The 15,969-nt window shown below is 50.9% G+C and overlaps 1 protein-coding gene across 2 annotated transcripts; it reads left to right on the top strand.

The window, feature by feature from the left end:
- The first annotated feature begins 921 nt into the window (after positions 1-921).
- RAB5C (RAB5C, member RAS oncogene family) lies at positions 922-15,366 on the top strand. Of its 2 annotated transcripts, XM_069877033.1 has the most exons (6): positions 922-940; positions 11,328-11,554; positions 12,627-12,778; positions 13,083-13,205; positions 13,951-14,044; positions 14,422-15,366. In XM_069877033.1, exons 2-6 carry the CDS (start codon positions 11,389-11,391, stop codon positions 14,535-14,537), a joined length of 651 nt encoding a protein of 216 aa, XP_069733134.1. In that variant the 5' UTR covers positions 922-940; positions 11,328-11,388; the 3' UTR covers positions 14,538-15,366. The 2 variants fall into 2 exon arrangements, with proteins under 2 accessions (XP_069733134.1, XP_069733133.1); XM_069877032.1 differs by lacking the exon at positions 922-940 and having other exon boundaries at positions 11,283-11,554.
- The last annotated feature ends 603 nt before the right edge of the window (positions 15,367-15,969 follow it).

Below are 15,969 nucleotides of genomic sequence, written 5' to 3' on the forward strand. Positions count from 1 at the left end.
GCTCTATTTTTCCAGCCCTGGCTGCACTGGCAGAGAAGGACCTGGGGGTGTGGGTTGGCAGTGGGTGAACATGAGCCAGCAGCGGCCAAGAAGGCCAACAGCATCCTGGCTTGGATCAGCCATGGGGGGGCCAGCAGGAGCAGGGAGGGGATCGTCCCCCTGTGCTCGACACTGGTGAGGCCAAACCTCGAATCCTGCGTTCAATTCTGGACCCCTTGAGGGGTTGGGATGCGTCCAGAGAAGGGAACGGAGCTGGGGAAGAGGCTGGAGCCCAGGGGTTCTGGGAATGGTTGAGGGACCTGGGGCTGCTTAGCCTAGAGGAGGCTGAGGGGAGAGCTCATCGCTCTCTGCAGCTCCTGGAGAGGAGGTTGCGGGGAGCTGGGTGCTGGGATCTTCTCCCAAGTGACAAATGATGGGATGAGAGGGAATGGCCTCGAGTAGCACCAGGGCAGGTTCAGACTGGACAGTAGGAAACACTCCCTTCTGCAAAAGGGCTCTCAGGCACTGGCAGGGGCTGCCCAGGGAGGTGGTGGAGTCCCCAGCCCTGGAGGGTCTTAACGGGCAGGCAGACGAGCTGCTCGGGGATGTTCCAGCACGGGCCAGGAACGGCCGGACTCGATGATCCCAAAGGATTTTCCAGCCTCGCGATTCTCTCCCCAGCGCCCACCCCGCCCATCCCGTTCTCCCCTTCCGGACTACAACTCCCATCAGCCTACGCGGCGGACGCGCCCCTTAGCGCGGATCACGTGACAGGCCGCTTCCGGCAGCGGGTGGAGCCCGGGCGGGGCGGGGCGCTGCTGATTGGCAGGCGGCGCTACCTATGGGCGGTGGGCGCAGAGCGGAAGGGGTGGGCGGATCCGGAAGCGGAACGGGTAAAGGCGGAAGTGAGGGCTGCGGCCTGCGAGTCTCACCTGCGGCCGGGGGCGCGGCGCTGCGGGCGGTGAGTGGGGCCGGTGGGTGGCCGGGATTATCGTCCCGCTCCGTCGTGACGGCTTCGGGCAGGCGGGGCTCGGCCTGGGAACCGTGCGGCGGGCGCGCGGGGCTGGGGGAGCCGGGGTGTGGGTGGAGCTGGCGCCGCCGAGCGGGGCGGGGGGGCTCCGGCCTGCGGGGCCGTTGCCAGCCCCCCCCCGCGCCCATGCCCGGGTGCTCGGTGGGAGAGCAGCTCTGCCGCCGCTCACTGGCGGCTCCGGCTTTGGTGAGGGGGCGGCGTGGGTCTCCTAAGTGAGCTGTGACCGGCCAGGGCGCGGTGAGGAGCGGGGGGTTCCGAGCTGGTGATCTTGGACCCAAGAAGCACGTCCTGACCCTGCTTCGGAGGCTCGGCCAGGCCCTGCCCCAGAACGGCTGGGAACGAGCTGGGCAACGAGCGCCGGTGCCCGTTGTTGGCGTGAGGGGTTTGCCCTACTGCTCTTCCTACTTCTGTGACTCTTGCAGTGAGGGCTGTGTGGAAGAGAGAGGGAATTTAAGGAAGGTGTTGCACCTCAGAGGGGAAAGCAGCATAATGTTGTATTAGATCCAGTTGGGGGCTGAGGAAGGAACTCTAGGAGCCCCAAGCCTGACAAGACTGAGTAGAGAACTGCCCAGGTGAAGGGTGGGACTTGATCTGCTGAAAATGATCGAATCTTAGAATCACTAGGTTGGAAAAGAGCTCTCAGATCATAGAATCCAACCACTCTTATCTGCCACTAAACCATGTCTTTGAGTACCTCATCTACCTGTCTTTTAAATATCTTCAGAGATGGTGACTCAACCACCTCCCTGGGCAGCCTGTTCTAGTGCCCGAGCGGGCTCTTGTGGAATGGAGACCCTTCTGAATCGCTGCTGGTGAGGGATGCAGCCCTGCTGCTCCCCCAAGGGCTGTGTGTGAAGGCAAAGGTTTGCTGTTACAGGCTCTCAAGTGAGGCACAAAGTCTGCTGGAAAGCTTTGTAGTCTTTCTAGAACGAAATCCAGATGTGCTCGGAGCAAGTCTGTCCCTGAATCTCTGGCACACTGGGAGAGACAGCAGTGTCAGCCGAGAGTGGAATTGGTATGTGAGCCCGTAAAGGCTGATAGCACAGACTGTAGTGTGAGCAACAGGTTTGTAGTGCTAAATCCCAGGAAAGCTGCTCAAACAGTGTTCCTGGAAGTGCTCAAGGAACTGTGAGGAGCTGTAGTAGCTCCCTGCTAACCGTGCCTTGCTGTAAACCTGTCTGCTAGCGAGACCAAACATGGCACTGACCTGATCTCTGCTGACCTTTAGCTTGTTGCCTTTGTACGTGGCTGTCGGAGGCTGTTGGAGATCTGACCTTGACTGTTTCCAAGCATGTAAGGAAATCTGAGGGAAGAGAGGACGCAGAGGTACTATTTTAAGTCTTATGTGGAACGACTCGCATCAACTATTCATAGCTCTTTGTGTGGTGGGTCAGCGCACGTTTGAGCTGCCTTGTTTGTACAATGACATCAATTCTGCTCTGCTTGGAGCTGGGACTCACAAGCCCACTCTGAAGGTAGGTTCAGACCAAAAGGAGGAGACTGCTGGTTGATACTGGCTTTCCACACAGTGCTGTCCAAGTGGACTTGCTTGGAGTAATATCCCATTAACACTCGCCACTGCCTTGACTCTGAAAGTCTCTTACATTTTTTTCAGCTTAACGGGATAATGAGGTGAAAGAACTGTGAAAGGGTGGAGAATTCAGAACAGTCTGTGTAGGCAGCTGCAGGACAGCACTGGTCTCGATGTGGAGAGCAGGTAAAGCACCAGTCTAGAGCAGGGGATGAAAAGTGATGCTTAGGGTCAGTGACTGGGTCTCAGCATGGGAAGGACGTGGGTCTGTTGGAGAGAGTCCAGAGGAAGCTATGGAGATGATCGGAGGGCTGAGCACCTCCCATATGCAGACAGGCTGAGAGAGTTGGAGTTCTTCAGTGTGGAGAAGAGAAAGCTCTAGGGAGACCTTAGAGCTGCTTCCAGTACTGAAAGAGGCTTCGAGAAAGCTGAGGAGGGGGGTAGTTTTTACAAGGGCATTGAGTGATGAGAGGGAATGACCCTAATTTAGAAGCGGGAAGATGTACATTAGACATTGGGAAGAAAATCTTCACAATGAAGGTGGGGAGGCCCTGGCCCAAGTTGCCCAGAGCAGTGGTGGCTGCCCCATCCCTGGAGGGGTTCAAGGCCGGGTTGGATGGGGCTTGGAGCTCCTGATCCAGTGGGAGTTGTCCCTGCCCATGGCGGGGGTTTGGAACTAATTGGGCTTTAAGGTCCCTTCCAACCCAAACTATTTTACAATTCAGTGCTTAAATTGCTCAGATGCCTCCCAAGCTCCAACAGTTCTACCTCTAGCAGCGATCTCTGCCTCACAGAATCTACAGGCTAATTTAGGTGACATTTGTTTTAAGATAGTGCCAGGCAGTGTTGGTCCCTCCAGGCTGTTTAAGCAGGAGCTGATACCCCTTTGGGTGAGGCACCAGCACAGGCAGAATGAAAAGGAACTTCTGGAGAAGGATTTTAAGTTCCCAGAGAGCAGTAAAGGGGAAGGGTGGCTTGATGTGTGAATGTAGAAACATAGAATGCTTGTCTAGCTTTATGGTGAGCAGAGTTGGATTTAGGTCCCTCTGCTTTCCTGGTGAAGCCAATAATGGGTTAGGCAGCATGTGAAACAGAGCTGTTGGTAACAGATTCTTACTCTGTGTACTTGGCTAAATTAATTGTGATGAGCAGCAAAATTATCTTAGTCAGGAGCAAAGCTCCTGTGTGTCTGAAGAGGGATCAGTGCTAGCATCTCTCTAGGCTATGCTACTCATCAACTTATGATCACAGCTTCTAAAGCCACGGCAAGTTTAGCGGATGGGTGGTCATGGCATCTCCCTGGAAAGGGAGGGGGAACAAATGCCAAGTACTTTCAAGACACAGGAAATGAAATGGGAACATTTGTAATGAAGTGGGTGTCGCCCAAAGTATTTTGGTCAGCACACTTAAAAGAGGGCAGATTGTAGAAACGGTGGAGTCAGCTGTTTTATTCCCTTGGGGTATGAAGTTTGAAGTCCTCTTGTGCAAGTTCTGCGAAGTTGTCAGAGTAACACCATGAAAATGCTGCAAATGCCTGAAATGATGAACCTTCCTGGAAGTGACAGTATTGGGGGAAGAGAAGAATAAAGCTTCATCTGAATACGAAGAGGAACGCTTTCCTCCCCTGGAGCACAGGAACAGCTCCTGGAGCAGTGCGACATAAACAGATAAGAAAATGCTGGTTTTCATGTTTGCTTTTATTTGGTAGAGCTCCAAACAAGGAGCTGCTGGAGGCAGGAGATCTGTGTGGTCTGGGAAAGATATTATGAAGGTCACTGACTCTTTGCAGAGAAGATAGCGGGTTTGTGCTTTGTGTTGTTAATGATCTTGCCTCCTTGTTCACAGAACAGGGGGTGCCACCTCAGAGCACACATTGTGGACTCCTGGTCAGAACTGAGTCTTTTGAGGGTGTGCCGAGTTGTGGATAATGTCAAGAATAAGGATTAAAAACTTAACTGCAGAACTGGAAACTTAATGCTTTTGTTCAATTTGTAGTTGGTCCAGACCGCACTCCTGAGTTGCTCCTTCAAGCTGGTTGTGCCTCTCCTGTGAAACAGGACTGGTTCTTGCAGTATCCAGGATAACTAAAAGTAGGAGAGGCCTCCAAGAGGAAGGTGATGTGGGTGGGGACAGAGGGTCTGGAAGCTTTGCTCCCACAACTTTTGAGAAGCTTCTGTGGAATGAAGAGATGCATAACTCTTCCACAAAGCCTTATGCTGCAGTTTATGCATTCTTGTGCCACTGCTCTGCTGAAAGCTTGAGTCTGTGCGTCTTCCATCCCCTGGATCTAGGGTAAATTCTCTTGCTGTTGTCAGCACAAGTGGTGTTCACGGCCCTGCTTAGAACAGGAGTTCTGGTGCTGTTCCTGTTGCTTTCCTGGTGCACGAGGACAGGGGAGGAGGACCACTTCATGTCAGCCTGCCCTCACTGCAAACTTCTCTGTTCTGCTATGCTGATCTAATAGGATGCTCACTGCAGTTTTAAATGCAATTAGCCATGGTGTTCTGCAGAAGTAAAGCCACCACTGGATTATGCATAAAACGTCCTTGTGCTGCCAGTGTGACCAGCTTTGGTTGCTGATACCTGTTCAGCTCTGAGTATAAAAAAAGTGTCGCTCTGAGGCACATCAGTAAGTGGGATGCCTCTTTGCCTCATGAGGTGTGTTCAATAATTTCTGGTAAAGGATAACAGCTTAGACTCAGAAGCCCTGATGAGGAAGGGGTGTTAAACTGGCTAGAAGAAGGCTTGAGGGAGCTTCACAGCTCCCTTTGACCACAGTGCTGCTACTCTTGACTCCATCATTCAGGCTGAGATCTTTGCCTCACCTTCCAAAGAGTCAGCTCAGCTTTGTAGGATGCATGGGCACTCCCAGCTTTGTAGTTCCCTGATGGTATTGAAGCTGGGTTGCCTTGTTCAAACAGGTGGGGTCTAGGAGATGAGACTGCATCTCAGTCTGAGCAGCAGCTTTCTGTGGACAACGGTGTCCCAGGCTGCTCCAAGCTTCAGGCTTGTCCTGGTGCAGCACCTCCCGCTCAGCTCAGATCTTCAGTTTGGGCATTGTGCTTGGACAGGGGAGAAGCAGGGACTTGGCCTTCGTCATAACTTCTCCTGGGTTTGTCTTCCCTTAAGGGCTTTGTTAATCCGGCTTTAGACATGACTGAAGGAAGACAGCTCCGTTTTGCCGTGCCTGGAAATGATGTTCGTAAAACCAGGCTTCACCCTGCAGTGTGGAGTGATGGAAAGGCCCCTTCTGCTGGCTTGGATTGCCCAGCTGGGCGTAGCTGTGAGTTGTGCTGCCCTAGCTCAGCTGCACAGAGCATCTGCTCTGGATTGAGTGGTGACTGCAGGGTAGTGGCCTTGAAATCTCTGATAGAATTGTTTTTGAAAAGCTGCTTTGAAAAACAGCCGCTGCCAGGGCTGCTTTGGAGGCCGAGGCTCTGCAGATGTCGGGAAACAGATGCGCGTATTAACAGCATGAAAAGGAGCCGGTATTGCAGATCCTGCTATTCTCATTCAGGATTGTAGCCTCCAACAAAACATAATTAAACTTGTTGCTGATGTAAATCCTATTTACCTCTAAATTAAACTGAATATCATCAAGTCTTTGGGAGGTTTGAGCACAAGAAGCTGTGAATTTGGTTCCTGATAGTGTGACAGCCATAGGATTAGGTCTGAAAATGCTGTCTGGGCTGATTTAGGTCTGCGAGTCTGCACTTTTAAGGCTGTAACGCAGCTCTTGGTGACTGCAGTGACAAGTTCCCCAATTTAGAGTTGTTATTGAAGCTTTGGATTAGGGCCTTGCTGACCAAGAGACCAAATGTTCTTTGTGGAGGGAAGTGCGGGGTGGCTGTAGAAGTGCGAGTGTGGAAAGTTTATCAGCCTTTCTGGGGCTGAGGGACTTTGGTCTGTGCATGCGAGGTTGTCGCTGGTTCGTGTTCTTGCTAGGAGCTGGGTCTGTTACTCCTTACCTGCTGTGTGGATCCTACTGCAGCAGGGCTATTGAAGCTTGTTCTTATTAATCATATTAATTACAGGCTGGGTGAAGAATGGATTGAGAGTAGTACTGAAGAGAAGGAATTGTTGGGGCTATTTGTGGATTGAGCCAGCAATATGTGCAGGGGATGGAATTGGGTGGGCTTTAAGGTCCCTTCTACTGTGATATTAGTGTTTTAGAAAATCAGGGTGAGGCTCCATGCTGGGCTAATCTGGGTTAGTGGAGTCTTGCTCTGGTGGGTCTCACACTTGCTGCTGGTCCTGCTCCTGAAAGCTGCTTGTGAATCTGAGTTCTACAGCCAGTTCTGGGTGGGAGCAAGGTAGCACGAGCTTCCTGCTCGCAATGGCTGGCTGCCCATTCAGTGTTAGGTGAAGCAGAACCACTCTAACTTCAGGGATGGCTTTGCCAAGAAATTCATGTAATGCTGTCAGCTATTTAACAAGATAAATACTTCACTGGGGCTTTTGTCTTGAGTATTTTGATTCTAAGCCAACAAATCCCCAGTGAAATGGTTTCTTGCGTAGCTGAGAGCAGAAGCATTCCTCCTGGGTAACCAGATTTTTCAGGATTGGATTTCTGTAGATCATCAGCTTTCAGAGTTGTTCTTGCTACTGGGTGAACACAGGGCGAAAATATTGGATTTGGTAACTTCTGTCACCTTAAACGAGCAGCTTCCCTGTGACACAGTTTGAAAAGCAGTTCTTATTTTGGGACTTACATAGGGGTCTGATAGTAACTGTTTTGTGGGGATTTGGGCTCCTGTACTGGGCTGGCTTGTTTGAAATGCTCTTGTGCTGTTCCTGAGCATCCAAACAGCTCTGGAGAGCTGCCTTGCTCTTGAGTAGGCTGAGAGTGCAGCAGTGCTAGTGTGTGCTTTATTTAGGGCACTGGAATTATTGAATTCCAATATGCAGGGGAGCATACGAGCCCCTACAGCAAATCCTGGGAAACAGGGGAGGTACTGAGAGGAGCATAAACTTGTAGGAGTGCCAGACCTAGAGTTCTTGGTAGTCAGACAGCATCAGGCATTGAAGTTTGTCCTTGATCTCAAAGCAAACAAGAGGCTGCTCCAAGAGTTTACAGGAAAGGGATTGATACCTTTGCCTGTGGGATGCAGTGCTTCCGCATGTGCCTCCATCTGCAGGAGGTGGGAGGGCTGCGTATCAACCAGCAGGTGCCATCCCAGGCTTCTGCATGTCACTAGTTAGGAAAGCTGGTGGGAAAACTAATCCTTGTTAATCTTGATTACAAGAGCAGCCTAACATACCCTTCCTTCTCATCAGTGTGGCTTCTGGAATCAGTAATGCAAGTGCAGCTTCAGCTGCTCTCCCTCATCTGCACCATGTGGCTGCAGTTATTTTGGTCTGACCCATGGCTCCTGTGTCCATGTCCTCATGGGGAGCAGGGAGTGGTGAATGCTGAATCCACTGTGCAGAAGAGGAGATCAGCCTCCCTGAGCATCGAAGTGGCTTCATAGAGCATGAAGCCATTCATCCCCTGTTTCTCCAGCCAGTGTTCTCTGGTCTGTGTGGGTTGATCTAGCACAGATCCAGCCTCTGTGGTTTGGCTGTTCAGCAGAGTAGAGTTGGGTTTGTGACAGGAACAGAGAAATCCTCAGATGTTGGCATGGGCAAAAGGGGCCAGACTGGTCCTTCTGCAGTGAAGAGCTCTGTCTACAGATTTGGTAGTTACATACTTTGGTTATTTGGTTTTCTTGAACATCAGCAGAAATGCAACTGGATCCAGTGGGAGGTGTCCCTGCCCATGGCAGGGGGTTGGAACTGGATGGGCTTTGAGGTCCCTTTCAACCCATACTATCCTGTGATTCTATAATGATGAAGCTGTCGATTATTAAATGGTCAAAGGCTTTAGCTGCTTGACTGTTTGCTTTGGTCTGTAGCTCTCCAGGGATGAATTGGACTTACAGGCCTGCTTGCTTAATGCTGTTTGAGTTCACGTAGCATAAACAGATGGCAAAATGAATCAAGATCTGTGAAATATAGGTCACACTAAGACTTGAGGATGTCGACAGGCTCATTTCCTTGTTTTGCTCTGGGAATCACCCCTATTATATTTCAGGAGGTCATAACTCAGTAGAGGCATGATTCACGTGGCATTTAATGTGCAGAATGTTGATCTGAAACAGCGCTGGGGCTGCTGATAGACTGCTCTGGAAAGTAAATATAAGGTTAAACAACCAAAAGCTGCTCCCTTGCAAACCCTGCTTGGAGGAGAAACTCTCAAAGGTGGAAATGCCTTTAGGCTGGTGATGTAGAGCTGCTGATGTGCCCCTTGAACCTGGTGGTAACCAAATTGCTGCTGGCCAGAGCTGCAAAGCAAGCTGTTAATTTTCTCCTTATCAAGTTTTCTCATCCTGTCAAAACAGTGTGTCCTTCCTCGGAAGAGGAGACTGGGGTCCTGACAGTGTCACCAGCTTTTGCAGAGACCCAGTTCTGAGTTTCTTTCCTGGCTTAAATGGTTGGACTCTATGATTTTAAAGGTCTTTTCCAACCTAAAAGTCCTGTGATTCTGTAACCCAACACTGGACAGGCCGCTCAAAGCAACTGCTGTGTCACAGCTCAGGCTGCTGAAACATCTGCACTGAAGTTGCTTCTTGTGGTTTCTCTCCTACCTGCTAGCTCTGGTGAACGGTCCTGGTTTAACAGTGGGGTTCTGCCCTTCCTCCAATGTGGCTGAATGTCTGTATGTCAGAGTAAGCTCAAGTGCCTCTGTGTTCTGAAAGCTGGAGAGGTTCTGCTGATGAATGCTAGTGGTCTCTCCCTCTGGATAAGCTCAGACTGGAATGACTGTAGGTTTCTTATCAAAATATGGAATTGAGTTGAAACTTGAGGTGCAGATAAGGAAGTATCAAAGCAGTTGTGGCTGGGCAGGCTTTGCTCTGGAAAGCAGGCGCTTGAGACTCTTGGAGCTGCTGCAAGAGGCAGCCCTGAGCCTTGCTCACAGGACACTGCTCCAGGGCAGACCCATTTCAATTTGCTTTAAGCTTCTTATTCCTAGGAACCTGGCATTTGTTGGTAAGTTCTTGGTGTAATTGGAGCATACCCAGAGTTTCCTTGGGACTACACTCAGGACAAGGAGAAATTGTCTTTTGGGGGGGTTCTTTTTGCAGTTCTCCCTGTTGAGGAGAAGCTTGGCTTGAGAGTTGAAGGGAAAGCGGTGTTGCAGAGCAGGTGCAATTGGTTGTAGCATTTCTTGTTGACAGGAAGTGGGAGTTGTGATGAGAGCAGGAAATATGCCTAAATCTGTGTAACTGCACTCAAAGTGTTCCTGCTGTGCATGCATTGAGAAATAGTTGGGAAGGCACTGTGGCTTTGCTTGTGGTTAACGATGGAATTAAACCAGCCTGTCTTGCTGCTCTTACCCTGGGTTTGTGCTTCTGCACAACTTGAGAGATTTGGTGCTGTGGGATGGAGTGCTGGAGAGATGGGATGGCAGGACATGAAGCTGTTGAGCAAGTCCAGAGGGGGCCATGAAGATGATCTGAGGGCTGGAGCACCTCCAATCCAAGAGAGTTGGGCTTGTTCAGCCTGGAGAAGAAAAGGCTCTAGGGAGACCTTAGAGCAGCTTCCAGTACTTGGAAGGGGCTCTAGGAAAGCCGATGAGCGGCTTTTTAGCAAGGCCTGTTGTGACAGGATGAGGAGTAATGGTTTTAAACCAAGGGAAGAGATTTAGACTGGATATAAGGAAGAAACTCTTTACAATGAGGATGATGATATACTGGCTCAGGGAAGTTGTGGCTACCCCATCCCTGGAGGGGTTCAAGGTCAGGTTGGATGGGGCTCTGAGCTACTGAGAGGTGTCTCTGCCCATGGCAGGGGGTGGAACTGGATAGGCTTAAAGTCCTAAAGCGTTCTGTGCTTTTGATTGTGAGTGGTGCTCCCTGTTTGTGCTCTTGCTGGACTTGAGCAGTCAGTCATCTTGTGAAGAATGTGGCCAGTAGCCTGATGACCTGGAGTGATGTGGGATAAGGGCCATGAGGCAACTGGGACAGGGTGTGGGGAGTGTTAGGTGTTGCCTCACACTGTTTGGTGGCGAGTAGCTGTTTGCAGCAGGGATGGGGAGCAGTTGCTTTTAGTCTCTGAATACACAGCCTGTGCCCAGAGAGTGGCTGCTGCCAAAGGACTTCCCTCCCTGTGGGGCAGGGGTTCAAAGGCCCTTCCTCAGACTGAGGTGTCGTGTGGAACGGCTGGGTGTGAGTGCCTCTGAACTGACTAGAGAGGCTCCCTTTGTCTGAAAGCCTTGTGCTACCAAGGACTGACATCCAGAACTGCTTCCCATAATGGCTTATGTGGGGCGCTCTAACATCTTTGTGTTGCATGGATAGTCTGAAGTTGCTGCCTTGTGAACTCAAAGAGGAGGAAGGAGCTAAAGGTCGCCCTCAGTTACCTCCATGAATTGAGTAATTGTTTTAGTAGACAAAGCTCTAATGGCACCAATTGGTGTGCTGTCTATTCTTCACTTGCCTCACCCTAGCAAGATAGATGTAACATCTACGTGTAGTGGAGGAGCTGGAGAGCCTACTGGTGGGGAGGAGAGCTTGGGTTACCAATACCCCTTCTCCAAGGAGGCTCAGGAAACAAGAACCTGCTGAAGGAGCTGCAGTCTGACACAAACTGCCCAATAGTGCTGTTGTGGTGTGTAACTTTCACCGTGGGAAGGAGTCATCTCCTGATGGTGGTTGCGGATCAAACCCACCCTCTAGAACTGGTACAGCTGCTCCATGAGTGTGTCACTAACTCTGACTTCCTCTTCCATTTGCAACCTGCTTCCAGGTGGATCCCAGCGCAGAACCCGCGCATCCTTCCCTCTTGGCACTCCTGCACTTAGGCCACGATGGCAGGTCGAGGTGGAGCTGCTCGACCGAATGGACCAGCCGCTGGAAACAAAATCTGCCAGTTTAAACTTGTTCTCTTGGGAGAGTCGGCAGTGGGGAAGTCCAGCCTGGTTCTGCGCTTTGTGAAGGGGCAGTTCCACGAGTATCAGGAGAGCACGATTGGAGGTGAGTGCCAACTCCAGCTGCCTGTGGCTGGAAGGTGCTGGCCTCACAGATGCACTTCTGCGCCATCAGGGGTATTAATGGCTGTTTCAATCCAGTCTGAGGTTTGGGCTATAAATAGCCACGTAGCCAATGTTTTAACGCTGGGTTTACAACTCGTTTGTTGGGGTGAAGATCAGTGCAGCAGAGTGCTATGGCAACCGTGCGCTCTGCCTCTAAGGCGTCTTCGCTTTCAGTGCCTGAATTCCTGCCTCTAATTAGAACTGAGGCCTTCAGCTTGTTTTATGGCCCTTAATTATCTTTTCAGACCATGACCTGGGATTTTGGGGTTGTTTCTAGCGCAATATTGTTAACTTCCACAGCTCTTTCAGATCTTATAGTTCTTTAGCTTGAAATCATTAGCGCAGTGTCACTATTCAAAGGTCGGTTGGCAGCCAGGTCTCTGGGCAGTAACATGAGGAGGTGTGGACTGAGAAAAGGCTTGATTTGTCCCTGAGGTAGCACATGCAGGGAGTCAGTATAGCTGGGAGTAAAGCTTGTGGGCCAGCAGGCCTTCTTGCTCTGCTGCAGAGGGCCGTGCAGGCGCTCTGTCTGGCTCCAGTCTGTATCCAGGGCTGGTTGCCTTTAGTCCAGTTGTAACATGTGGCGTTACACTGGCTAGAATGTGAAAACCTGTTTCTAAATTGGGGAGCGCAGTGTAACTGGGCTGACTTCAGTGTGTTGGCACTGGTGCTGTCCAGAGCTGATCCCAGCGATGCTGGAGCTGCGCTGTATGGTCTGAGAAATGGGGAATGAGCTGTATGACCAGCTCCTGGGGAAGGGGCTGGCAGTGCTGCTGCTGCCCAGGCTCTCCAGGATGCCATCCAGCTGGCTGTCTGGTGCCACTCAGGACCCTGTGTGCCAGGAGCTTGGTGGTGGAGCAGAGCTGTGGCTTTCACATGCAGCCCTGCACTGGCCTCCACTGGGGCTTCTGCTCACTCCAGTGCGAAAGCAGAACTGCTCCAGTCTCTTGGCTCTAGCTGCAGGGGCTCTCCAGCTGGAGGTAAGGCAAACACATCCCTCCCTTCTCTTTCAGCTGCCTTCCTAACACAGACAGTCTGTCTGGATGACACAACGGTGAAGTTTGAAATATGGGATACGGCCGGACAGGAGCGATATCACAGCCTGGCACCGATGTATTACCGAGGTGCCCAGGCGGCCATCGTGGTCTATGACATCACTAACACAGTGAGTTCCACGTGGTTCTGGGAGGGTTCACTGGGAGGAGGAGTTTGCGCTCAAGCAGATTCTTTTCTCATCCCTGGAGTGTGACTGGGTTCCGGGGTGCCTGCCTGCAGGTCCTGAGTTTCTCAAACTGCTAATAGCCTCTTCCTCAGTTCTAACCAAGGCTGTCTAAACTGATAAAGGATCCTGCTACAAAGTGCTGTAAAGGCAGAACACTTCTTACAGGAAAGCCTTGTTCTAATCATATCTTCACTGTGGGTTAATGAGAGGCTGCCCTTCCTGACTGCTGCCTCCTGTTTGTTTCCAGGACACATTTGTACGAGCCAAGAACTGGGTGAAAGAGTTGCAGAGGCAGGCTAGCCCAAATATTGTAATTGCACTAGCGGGAAACAAGGCAGACCTTGCTGCCAAGAGAGCTGTGGACTTCCAGGTGAGTGGGAATCCAGATCAGTTGTTACTGAGCAAAGTCAGGAAAACAGCTTTTTGCTTGAGTTGGGGAAATGGTGGCTCTGTGCAAAACGCTTTGAGGGAGAGTGGAAGTCAAGGTTTATGCTGCTGAGGACCCCAGGATGCCACTTAAGGCAAACTGTAGCTGTTTCTCCTGCACTAGTTTCACAGCCCTTGTAGCTCTGTTGGTAACAATGATGAGTGTGGAGAACAAAGCCCACAGAACACAAGGTTTTGTCTTCAGTCTCTTCTGGTGCTTTACTCATCTGGGGCTGTCTCAGCAGTGTACAGAACAGCATCTTTTAGGAACAAGATGTGAGGAATCATTCCCAGCTTGTTCTCTGCTCGTACCTTGTCTAAGGCAAACTTTCAACAAGCTCTTATCTCAGACCTCTGCACGGGATTGCTTGTGATGCATTTCATGTGTTGCTCTCCCAGCTAACCAAAGTACAAGGTGTGCTGCTGGGGACGTGCTGTGCCTACATTTGACTTAAGTGGCTCGCAGACAGTCTGTGCTGCTGTGCCCCAGCCAGGCCACTGGGACAGCAGTGGGGGATGTCTCCTGGCTGTCCTAGCCAGGTGGGATCAGGGGATTGGGAGGGAATGTCTGGCCAGGGGTGGGATGGTGTTTCTGCAGTGCTTAGTTTGCCTACGAGGGAAGCATGTGAAGCCTGCTTGAGCCCCCTCTTGGCAGGGTGCATTTACCACTCTGCTGTGATTGTTTGCAGGATGCACAAACATATGCAGATGACAACAGCTTGCTGTTCATGGAGACGTCAGCAAAGACAGCGATGAATGTGAATGAAATCTTCATGGCAATAGGTAACAGCTTGCATGCAGCAGGATGGCTGGAGTGGCATGGAGCACCAGCACTATATAAACCCTGGGAGCTCCCATGCCAGCCAGGGCCTGGAGGCTCTTCCTGGAGCTGGTTTGCCCTCTTTGAGTGACCAGCCACTCCCTTAGTGTTGGGAGCCTTTGTCTCGCAAAGCTTGTTCCCTCTCTCCCTTTATCTGGGGTGGCAAGTAAGGAAGGAGCAGGACTGACAGCCAGAGCTAGGAGTGGGTGGGTTTGCTGGGCTGGTGCTGCTAACAGTGCCCAATCCCGGACTCTAAGAGCTGAGGGCTTGGGCCAGAGCAGGTCTGAGCCCAGGCTGTGGCCTCTGCAGAGAAGCCTGCTAATGTCTTCTTTCTTTCTAGCCAAGAAACTGCCAAAAAATGAACCCCAGAACGCTCCTGGTGGCCCAGGTAGGAATCGGGTGGTGGACCTTCAGGAGAGCAGTCAGCCTAGCAGGAGCCAGTGCTGCAGCAATTGAGCAGCCTTGCCCACCTGACGGAGCCCTTGAATGACGTGACTGGAATCCACGCTAACAATCGCACTTACCGTAGAGCGGCTGCTACCAGTGGCTGCTGTGATTTCTCCATCCCTTTCTGATCATAGGCTGGAGGGAGTTCTTCCACCTGCACCTTTCTGTACAAATACTAATTCAATTCTAAGTCTTAAGTCACTTTTTTAATATATGAACTTCTGCTCTTCCCTCTTCCTGGTGGTGGTGGATGCATGACCTGGTGTCTGCCCGGCCAGCTCATCCCTCCCCGCGGGTGGGGGCTGGCAGCGCCCAGGTCCCACAGTACTGTAGTTCACTATTGGAAACAAAGGGATCTTGAGACTAGACAGCCTTGTTTAAGATTATGTTAAAAGCCAAGGCTCATACCAGTCCGATATGCCGAGAACAACCACTAAGCTGTAGCATTAGAGCGATAAACTCGGGCTTTTGGGCCACTTGTTGACCAAATCAATTATGAGTATTCTGGGGTGGGGCAGAGGGAAGCAAAACTGGTTTCTTCTGTATTTTGTATTGTATGTTTCTTCATGTAACCAATCAGTATCTTGTCAATATAGTACATACAACTAGCTGCCTGTTGTCTTTATTTGTGTTGGACTCTAGCATGCCAACTCTCTTCTTTTTTTTTTTTCTATCTCCAGTTCTGTCGTAATGCACTAATCCCGTTGCAACTTTTGCAAAGATCTTGTATAGAAAAATTGTTCTTTTTTTGATGGTTGTGATGCCACTAATGTTGTTAACTCTGCTCTGGTGTGAATACACATGGTTTACTGATGTACAGAGGTGGGGTGGGGGAAAACCTTGGAGAACCTGTTAGTTGGAACGAAATGTTATTGCAAAAGCCTGTAATTCCACGAAGTGTGAAGGGAGGTATTAAAATGGCTTCTGTTGCCAGACTCTAACTGATGTTGGCTGCTGCCTAGTGCCTAATGCAATGTCTTATGCATACTGGTATTTAAGAGGAACTGTCAACTTAGTCTTCATCACAAAATTCAGTTTTGTGTGATTAAAAAACCAAATTTTTATAAACCTATCATAATCCACACTGTTCATGTTTCTTAATCAGCTCAAAGCAGCAGGGGAATCGAGTGCGCCCTTGGTAAGTTTGCACCTGATACTGAGTTGGGTGGGAGTGTTGATCTGCCTGGGGGTTGGCAGGAACTACAGAGGGACCTGGACAGGCTGGATCTGGGGGCTGAGACCAGCTGCACGAAGTTCAACAAGTCCAAGTGCTTGGGTCACAACAACCCTGTGCAGCTCCAGCCTTGGAGAGGAGGGGCTGGAAAGCTGCCCAGCAGAAAAGGAGCTGGTGGTGTTGGTTGACAGCAGCTGAGCATGAGCCAGCAGTGGCCCAGGTGGCCAAGAGGGCCAAAAGACTCCTGGCCAGTGGGAGCTTGGTGCT

The sequence above is a fragment of the Phaenicophaeus curvirostris genome, chromosome 26, assembly GCF_032191515.1.
Source record: "Phaenicophaeus curvirostris isolate KB17595 chromosome 26, BPBGC_Pcur_1.0, whole genome shotgun sequence".
Lineage (NCBI taxonomy): Eukaryota > Metazoa > Chordata > Aves > Cuculiformes > Cuculidae > Phaenicophaeus > Phaenicophaeus curvirostris.

Excerpts from the sequence above, each read along its gene's own strand:
- RAB5C (XM_069877033.1), top strand. The coding sequence starts at position 11,389 with ATGGCAGGTCGAGGTGGAGCTGCTCGACCGAATGGACCAGCCGCTGGA. Across the intron at positions 13,206-13,950 it reads AGAGAGCTGTGGACTTCCAG|GATGCACAAACATATGCAGA; the intron begins GTGAGTGGGAAT and ends GATTGTTTGCAG. Across the intron at positions 14,045-14,421 it reads TGAAATCTTCATGGCAATAG|CCAAGAAACTGCCAAAAAAT; the intron begins GTAACAGCTTGC and ends CTTTCTTTCTAG.